At 37.8% G+C, this 10124-nt stretch overlaps 1 protein-coding gene across 7 annotated transcripts in view; it reads right to left on the reverse strand.

Moving 5' to 3' along the window:
* The window catches only part of LOC109000817 (serine/threonine protein phosphatase 2A regulatory subunit B''beta-like), a 21867-nt gene extending 12008 nt beyond the window's left edge, over positions 1 to 9859 (reverse strand). For 4 of the 7 annotated variants that reach the window (XR_001997773.2, XR_001997774.2, XM_018977830.2 and 1 more), the window contains exons 1-6: positions 9391 to 9858; positions 7526 to 7765; positions 7042 to 7147; positions 6873 to 6972; positions 924 to 1029; positions 650 to 740 (exon numbers count right to left, since the gene is read on the reverse strand). Coding sequence is in view for 4 of the 7 variants with exons in the window: in XM_018977830.2 (XP_018833375.2) it covers positions 650 to 740; positions 924 to 1029; positions 6873 to 6972; positions 7042 to 7147; positions 7526 to 7765; positions 9391 to 9540 (793 nt within the window). In the remaining 3 variants the exon portion in view is untranslated. Of the gene's footprint in view, positions 1 to 649; positions 741 to 923; positions 1030 to 5134; positions 5213 to 6872; positions 6973 to 7041; positions 7148 to 7525; positions 7766 to 9390 lie in introns of those variants that run through there. The other 3 variants (XR_004801738.1, XM_018977833.2, XM_018977834.2) reach the window with 2 other exon arrangements.
* Between the last annotated feature and the right edge of the window lie 265 nt (positions 9860 to 10124).

Raw genomic sequence — 10124 nt, forward strand, 5'->3', positions numbered from 1 at the left:
CTTCTAATGGTTTAGCAAGAAAAACACAAAGAAGGGTGCCATTGGGTGGGTGGCACAATGGCTGGTTAGTGTTGTTTCTTGGTAGCCTCCACTATATTTGTCTAGAAGATTAAAGCAACATCCTAGGATATATACATGGGGTGGCAGCTAGTCTTGTGGCTCATTTCAGTTATAGCAGCTAATTGTTGGAGATTTCTATGGAATTGCGAAATTTTCCTTCCATAAAGGGTTTCCTACCCATAGCAATGTAAACTTTAGGGGTTTTGCCAAAAAAAGCTGGTTGAAAAGTTCAATTTGGTTTTTGTTTTTGAGTAAGAGAGGAAAGAAGGGTGTTGATGCAGATAGCAGTCTTCATTTGTGAGCCAAGTTACATTTCTAATAAGAAGATAATAAATTATACAACCATCATTGGAGAGGAAATACGCTGAACCAAATACATATACAAAGAGTAAAATAGACTTAGGGTTTGAAGATTCAACAGTTAAGTTCCTTTAATCCAGAAGCAATCAGATGAACCAAAACAATAATATGTCCCAATGGCCAACACATTGTAAAAGGGGATGAAACTATTCTTCAAACAAAAATGAAAGAAAAGAAATCCCTGCTAGTCACAAAACATGTAAAACAAATTAACAGGTTGAGAACAAACCATATCTTTCTTGAAACTCTGGTGTGCTCTGCAAGAACTCCAACCCTGGATGAGCTGCCAAAAGTTCTTGAAGCACAGGTTTGAAGTCATCCTGTTGCCAAGTAGGACATTCTCAACACAAAAGTGAAATATAGATTGACATAGGAACTAACTTTGACAATCAATTAATACCACACATTTGATTCAATAAATGTGGCTTCGGCTGCAAAGATATCTCACATTTTGAGCTAAAGAATATGGAGAAGAACAAGAGATATAAAACAACACAAAATACCTGGATAAGAAATTTGACATCCGGTTGCTTCAAAATAGTATATATTTGGGTTGCTATATCCATTGTCAACATGTTTCCATTAACCCAATACTCAAGAAATGCATCCCTACGAAACATGTTAAAAACTTAAGCAAACAGAAAAGACAAAAATAATGCAAGGACAATAGACTCAACAGCTTCTACATGAAAAACTTCAATAAACATTAGGGAAATCTCTATCTATGTCTTTGTTTTCCGGTGTTCCTAAACTATCATCCCATTATAAGCAAAAGATCAAATGTAACACGCCAAAGGAGGCCCAAGCCACATATGGGCCCATAGTCCAAAATGACTAGTCAATGGTACAATTAGATCCCCTTAAAAAAATTATAAAGAGCAATGGCTTCTCCCACAAGCAATGTGGGATCACATTCACCACTTATAAAGATCAAATGTAGCACCCCAAAGGAGGCCAAAGCCACATATAGGCTCATACTTCAAAAGGACTAGTCAATGGTACAATTGGAGCCCCTTAAAATCATTAAAAAGAGCAATAACTTCTCCCTCAAGCAATGTGGGATCACATTCACCACTTATACTCACTACAAGGTATCACAATCTCCCCCCTTAAATATCCAACATCCCGGTTCGGCCATTCCATCATAGATCGCATAAATCCCACATTTCTAGTCGAAATTGGCTCTAATACCATTTGTAACACCCAAAGGGACACTCGAGCCACATCTAAGCCCATACTCCAAAAGGACTAGTCAATGGTACAATTAAAGCCCCTTGAATCATTATAGAAAGCAAGAATTCTCTCCCAAGCAATGTGTGATCTCATCTACCACTTATACTCAATTATAGGGTATCACATCAACAGAACTAGAAACTCTAACATGAGTTTTGAGTGGTACAATTAACTTCTAAACATGTAAAAAATATATATGAAAAGCTCAACAGCTATGAGCCTTACCTAATTCCTATCAATAGTCAAGACCTAAGCGAAAGGAACCTATAATATAACAAAGCTTATTTAGTTCACACCTAAAGTGCTAGAAGTGCACCATGTTACAATTTCATGAATTATGACCTGTGGAATTAAGTATACTATTGTCCTACTTCCAATATTAATCTATTAAATGGCTAAAATAATAACAATAATGAAATTAAAAAAATACACACTTTCCCTTAGATGAGAGAATCTACTTGACTATATTAGGGCCCAAAACCACCGTAAAGCCGCAACTCAAGTACATAGGGGTATACAAGAGAGACGCCTATCTAGAAGATGAAAAAGATACTAAACTCATGTAACTCGAATCCATTAAAGCATATAGATACAGTCCAAAGGAAGAGAGTGTTGATAAAGAAATTCTTGAGTTCCTCCATCGTCCACTCACGGTCCTTGAAGGTTCTTTTTTTTTTAATCAGTAAATAAGAATTGTATTAAAATAGGCAAAGATAAGTACACGAGACATATACAAGAGCGACACCTATGAAGTAAATCATGTATGTTCATGCCATTAAAGGCTATTAGAATCGACCAATGGAGTAGAGTATGAAAAATAGGCGTCCACTCACAGTCCTTGAAGGTTCTATTATTTCTCTAATTCAAAATACAACAAAATGAAGTAAATAGGGGACATCTTCCATATTCTTGAAATTTTTGTGAGCTACCACATAGTCTTCTCCAGGATCTCCTCAATTCTTCTAGGCATGACCCAAACCATTCTAACCCACCTGAAGAAGTCATTCCATAGGCCAATGATGAAAGATAAGATGAGCTCGACAACAAATAGTCAAATTACTAAAACAATAAAAGGTGTGGTGGGCTAGTGTTAAGGAAAGAAAAGGGACTGGTCTAATGTGATATGGCAGGCTAAATCATGCCTTAAGGCCATAGGGGGCTTGGACCAAGAAAGTAAACTAAAATGACCTAGCTTTTATAGACTTATGTAATAGGCTTGTGCTTATCATCTTCAACCCGTGGCAAATCCAATTTGGGCCCAGGTCTCTCCACAATCGCGGGGGTGCCCAGAGACAGTGAAAAAGACTTATTTGCTTTTACTGCCTTGGGATGGCCTTAGGTGTGAGAACCGCAAAGGCAACCCTAGAAGAATACATCACTTAGTGATGACCTAACCATAGAGAAATTCATAACTTGCACTTGAGATCTTTTAAACTCGAGGGAAGAATGCATTTAACACATTTAAGACTCGGTTTAAAAAAAAAAAATAGTGCCACGTGAGAGCCATGTGTCACCTACTTGGCAAATCCCAGAGTTCCAAGTGGCGACATGGAACGCCTCTAGTGGAAAAGACTAGGACCCACCTCCTCAAGAGTTTAAGACTCATCACTTGGATGCTTGACATGTGGCATTCACATGGACCAATGGGGAGCCGCCACCTCACTATGGCCTTGCCATGTCACCCTCCACCTCAGCATGAACAGTAACCGGTCATAGACCTAACCAGCCACAAACTCAATCTCAAACCACCCTTAGTCAAGCACAAGAAGCTTTTGGAAAAATATCACACATTAAGGGATGGAGGACCAAAAAGGACCAACCACCACAAGAGGACTTGCACCTCCTTGGCCAGGCATCCCACTCACACAGCAGCCCCATTTGTTTAATTTTTCTTGCCTCAAAACTCCCTCAATCCACCTGACACATGTACATGAGGATGAAGACCAACACTAAGACCAAATGGCATAATTTTGGGTTGGCCACCCAAAGATTAAATTAAATATATGAACGATGTTAAGTTATGCATTTTATTTAAAAGTGAAATTTTTATTTATTAAATTGTTTATTGTATAATGTATTTGCTTACCGAGTATTTGACTCACTATTTGCTTTTATGTCTCAAACATTCCAGGCATTCAAGAGGAAGGGGCTATTGGAAAATTGCTAATATTTTCATGCTATTGGAAATTTTCACGAAATTTATATGCTTATGAATTCTGTAAAAACTACGACTATTTGAGTTTATTAATAAATCTTCATTATGCTTTCGATGTTTATGGAATTCTCTTATAATCTGGCTCACAGAATAGTAACTATAGTAGCATCTCTAGTCCAGGAGGAGGGGCTGTTGCAAGTAAAATAAGCTGAAAGTGAACTCGTCACATTGTCACCCCCAAGTCCTAGTAAATAAGTTTGGGTTGAACTCCAACTGCCAGATTTGTCTTATTGAGTTAAGATTCTATGATTTGATTTTTTATATTTTATTATTGTTTGATTGTATGAATTTTGGGCTTCTATTTCACATGGTAGTAAGTGGGTTTTGATATTGGGCCTGCTGCCTAGCCCACTGGGCTGCTTATTGCGTTAGCTCGGTTCCCAAGTAATTTAGAATAGTTGACTTGTATATATATATGGAATCCTTCCCCCCCCAAAAGTCAAGTTTGTGCAGATTCACAGGGCTGCTAACAGCCCAAAGCTCTGAGACTTTCCTTAATTAAATAAGGAATTATGTCATGTAATTGCTGGAAATAGGACTTGGGAAGTTTCCTAATCTGTTGGGCAGCAGGATTTCGAATTTTCTGAATACAATAGGCAAGATTTTTATTCTTATTGAGAGATAGGAATAGATTAGGAAAGATCTATTTTCTTTTATGGCAGTTGTCGAATGGCAAGCTGTCACAATATGGAAATTTCCCATTAAAGTCTGCCAACTTCCCATATATGTTTTAGGAAAGATATCAGACAAAATCAATAAGGAACCTTCCTAGAATCATGCTGAAGACCCCTTATTCTTGTCCCAGTCTAGAGCTGTCACGCCCTCCAGCTTGACTCCCATTTAAATTTTCAGATTTTCCTCATAACTTCAAGGCTGTCTCTCCTCTGTGAAAATCATGAACCATTCAACTCTCTTTAATGCAAATCAAGGCTGCACCTATGCCCAACAAAACCCTAATCTATCTCTCACAAAATTCGAAATAAGGAGCTGCCATAATTATGCCAGCAGCCCCCTATGCCCATATCTCAACCCTTAGGTCCAGAAACCCTAAAATTAGCTTCTACCCAAGTGAAACCCTAGTTCCTACTTGTGCCACCAGACTCTAGGGACTTCTTGTTCCTCTATTTTTAACCCACTGCCACAGAAGCCACAACAGCCTCCATGCATACCTTGTGCCACCCTTCTACCTTAGAGTAACTCTATACACTTGCTGCCCTCCATAAGTTTCGTATCATCAAAATGTCAAAGGATTCTCAAGGCTGCTACCTCATTGTGCCGCCCTTCATTGGCCTCATCAGTGGTTTTCCTCCATCAAAAGCTTGAAGGAAAGTGTTAGAAACTCCCTACACAGCCTGCTGCAACCTGGTTAAGTACTAGTCAAATTCAGCTTTATCATTCCATTAAAATTCGAACTATAGGCCTTAATCACTGTTATGTGCTGAATTTGTTGTTTATCTAGCATGGATGATATGTTATGAAAATCATTCTTCTGTTATGTTATGCTTATTGATTATCATAAATGGATGCCATGTCACGACAATCATGCTAATATGCCATGTTTAGTACTATGCCATGCATATGAATATGACATGCTATGAACATCATGAAGTCAACACGTTCACATGCATCATGATAAGATAAGAAAGAACTCATGTGAGTGATAAGTAAACTTTAATGCTTGGTCTTGAGTTATGCATGGATGTGCAAGCCACAAACCTAAGTGTGGTCCACCATATGTTATGTTATACTGATATACATATGTTATGATGGCCATTATGCCAGTGAAAAACAAGATTAACGTCATGCATGGAATATATTAGATGCATAGAGTAAATCATTCACTCATCCATGTTACATGAATTGCCATAATTTCGTCTTAAATTCTGTATATGTTACTGTTGAATGATCCATATTCTATATATATAAGTATGATTATGCATGGACATTTTCAAGGTCACATTAACAGTATAATGTGCTCTTCACTGAGTCTTCAACTCGCTATTTGAAATATATTTTATGTTTTAATGTCTTAGGTGATGATGATGTGAACACCGAGCAAGAGGCCAGGAATAGATTTATTTTACCGGTGTCTTAGACCTTACAATAGGTGTTATTGCCACATAGAACTAATTTATGTTTACATGTTATTACGTTTAGTTTTATCAATAAGATGTAAAATTTCTATGATGTTGAATCTCTATACCAGCCCTAAAGTTACGTATGCACATAACATTTTCCACCTATGGGAAGGGGTGTTACACACATTGAATACTACTCGTGACAGAGACTTGCCATCATAATTTGCAAAACTACCATGAGTATTTCCCACTTCAGCCAGAGAGGGTTCTACACTGCTCTTTCGTGCACAATACATGCTTTGATAATTGTCTAACCATAAAATGCACTTCATTCACTTAAACACTCCAGTCAGCTCAAAATCTGGTGTCAGAACCTTGAAGTATGACTATCTAATCCATGTTTGTCAGACCTAATTGTATATCATACTGCCCAGGATTCTGCGAGAGCTATGATATTCATCCTTCATCCTGGTCAAAATGTAAATACCACAGAAGTTTCTTCATAAATTTGCCGGCAGTCAACTTGGCATAATCTAAAACTTATGAAGAGAGGCATCAAGAAACCCTCAACATGTAAGCTTGTTATGAATGGCAGTGTTAAGCCTATCATAAAAGTGATGTTACTCTAATTAAAAGCAACCATACCGAACAGGGACATTGGAGCGAAATATGCTCAAAACCATTCTTTGGGGAAGGGGTGAGGACTTTAATAATTGTTCAGTTCAGTGGGCAAAGGAGCACATCCGGGGTAGAACTTCTAGTATAGCAGAGAAAACATTCTGATATTTGAGTTTTTGTAAAGTATGAAAAAGAAAATCCCATTGAATTTGAGGCAGACATCAAACATTAAGAATACACGATATGTAGTAAAAAGTTAAGATTAGACAATAACCACTCCTTTCTCCTACAATGGCAAGTGCACATACCTCGTCACAAAACCAGAGCTATTAATATCAATCTTTCTGAAAAGGGGCGTGGAGAAGAATGATGGTAGCTTGCACACATCCTTAGTAACTGATTTAAATTCTGACATACAAAACAGGGAATTAGTATATAGTTTTAGAAGTATTACTTACATCGATGGTTATATCTCACCATGCATCTGAAGCCCATCCAACTGGCCACAGAAAAACTGATTAGCTCTAAGTAAACATTGCTCTTTTAGTTCATTTGGAGGTGGACGCCCATTTTGAAAGTAAAACTGCAAGCATTGCAAGTATCCATGTAAATTTTTTTTAAGACATGGAACCTCACCAAAGCAGGCCCTTTGGACTCATCTAAGGTGTAAATCCCAAATACAAAATCACACCCATAAAAAGAATGTATCAAGTAATCCATGGGAATTCTAGTGCAGAACTGAACCCAGGATACTAAGTCTACAACTCATTCCAAATCAGTCATTTGACCACTAGACTGCACCTTGACAGGTACATCCAAGTTAAAAATTATCACCATCAAACCCCAGAAAAACCAGTCTAGAAAGTTAAGTACAAAGGGAAATAGCCATCTAGAGAATGAGAATAGCAACTAATGCAATCAAATTTTATTTTGAAAAATGATTATTGAAGTTCTGTCAAACCTGAGGTATCAATTCTTTAACTGGCTCACTAACCACTTTCAGGGGTGAAGCTAAATTTGAGGGACCAGCCCTCTGTTTCATTATCCGAGGAGAACCAGATATACTTCTTGGTGACAACGGGGGGCCACTTCCGGCAGGAAACATAGAAGGCAAAATATTGGAGGAAGCATGTGGACTGGAAGAGTTTCCAGGGACATTCAAGGGACCACCTGCCTTTACTTCGTTAACCAATGATGTCACCTGAAGCAAGATAAACAAGGAAATTAAAAAAAACACTCCTTACATTGGCATCAAGGGGAAGCTCACATAAGCTAATTTGGCAAGCAAGAAAGGATATATCAAAGTACTTGTTGAAAATTTAACTTGGTTATCTGCCAATACCCTTATACAATGAGAAGGCGGCAAGTTTTGTGAAATTATTGATCAGAAAACATGCTAACGAAAAAACTATGTGAAAACAATATGAATTGCATTCTATTAACCATTAATTAGAGATAAGTAGATAAAATAGATAATCAATATCCCAACAGATCCAAATAAATAACCTGGCATGAAAATCTCTTTTCTTAAATGATATGTAGACACACAACTCACTTGCCCTCCCCACACCTTAATTATGAAGGAGGAGATGCATTATAATTGGAAATTATGATAACCTCCTTTCTCAAATTGGAACAGTCCCACATCAAGATTTCAAACTTTGCAATGATTAAATTTCCCAAATCCAGCTTATATTTATATATAGTGAACCACGAGTCCTATTATCCTATGAAATTAACACAAAGCGACACGTATCATGCAACCAAGTCCTGCCATAAGACCCTCCCTGGAACCAGCACCACGTTGGCACCACCATCAATTTGCCAGCCACTATTAATCCATCGCCTCCTGCATCTGACCCTCTGCAACCACAAACTACCGCCACCACAAACAAGCTACTACTGCCAACAGAAATTAGAAAAATATTTGCCACTTACCCACCAGCCCTACTACTATATATATGAGCCTTCAATATTTTTTTGGTGACAAAAGATTTCTTTGAAGGGCAAAATCTTCCTATTGTCTGGAGAGTAAAATCAAAGTCAATTGCTGTTTCCCCAAAGTAAATAAAGATAATTTTGAATTCATAATCTGAGAAAACAACTGCATCTTGAATAATTTACTCATTGAAGTTGACTTCAACGACAGCCAGATATTACGTCAACAAAACTCCACTCTCTTGCAAACTCTCATGGCAGCCGTTTAAGATAGTAATAACCAACACAATCTCAATCAAATTCCAAAGTCTGACGTATCTTAGGTCAGGGACCTAAAAACAGATAGGGCAATTCCTGAAATTAGAAGGCTTAAATACCCATTATCACAACCAGAAGCCTTTCTTAGCTACACTTTTTTTTCTTTCTTTTCTTTTTTATTGGCTCCCGGAGTTACTAATTTCGGGGGTGCAGGCCCTCAGCATTTTTCTTAGTTACACTTGCATAACACAATACTAACAACCCAGCAACCACGAACCTAAATATTAACTATGGCCATACAACAAACGATCATTCATCTTACTAGATAATAGCCAAATTTTCTAGTTGAATTTCAAGCGATAAAATTTTCATTTCCAGATAGAAATCTCATTTAGAGACCTCTACCAATTGTGCCAGAAATTAAAAATAAATCACTATGCGCACAAATAAATACCTACATTCCTTGAAATTGTATAGTCCTACTCGCAGTCTTTTTTCTTCCAATAAACAAGACATAAAAGACTGCATTCGTAAAGCAATGAAAAGTAAATTCCACATTCGTAAAGCTATGTATTTCAAGCTACCAATGCAAGCGAAACATTAAATTATCAAAGCATTACTCATACATACCTGCCGATTAGAGTCGGGAAGCGAGAGCCACAGCTCGAAGAGCTTCTCAACGAAGGCCGGGTTCGATTTGAGGGTCAGAGGAGACACCTCCGGGAGCTGCAGAATTTCAGCGTCGAACAACGCCGCATCTGTCCCGATCTCCATACTCATTAGATTAGGTCCCCCTACTTCTCTCTCATCCACAATTATCAAATCAGAAGAACCCTGCAAACAATCGAACCTCGAAGAAGTTGAGTTTCGAGATTCAATGCGGTTTGTTTTGATTTTCAAAGGGGTGAGGGAGCGGGAGAAATCTATATCCTGGTGGAATTGAAGGATCGGAGATTAAAGAGAAGGGAAGAAAGAGCAAGAGAGTGACGGAAAGTTTTTGTCAGAGATGGATGCGATTGGAGAGAGCGGGAGCTTTGGGAAATGGCACCGGAAACTGGGTGAAATTGCTGAAGAACTTACACGTGCCCATGTGCTCGGATCATGTGCACTAGTTCTATTCTCCGTTTCTTTTTCTTGCATTTTTTCTGTTCCGAGTGCGTTTAAAATTTTTTATTTTCCCTTTGTCATTTATTTAGGATTTGGATAAGAAGGTTTGGACAATGAGTTGGTTGAATTGAATTGAGTTGGATTAAAAGTTAAAAGTTAAATATAATATTGTTAAAATATAATTTTTTATAAAAACTCTACATGAAGTCGACTTCACGCACCCCTTATGCACGAAGATGACATGGCATGGGCTAGGT

Source organism: Juglans regia, chromosome 6 (genome assembly GCF_001411555.2).
Source record: "Juglans regia cultivar Chandler chromosome 6, Walnut 2.0, whole genome shotgun sequence".
In the NCBI taxonomy this organism is placed as follows: domain Eukaryota; kingdom Viridiplantae; phylum Streptophyta; class Magnoliopsida; order Fagales; family Juglandaceae; genus Juglans; species Juglans regia.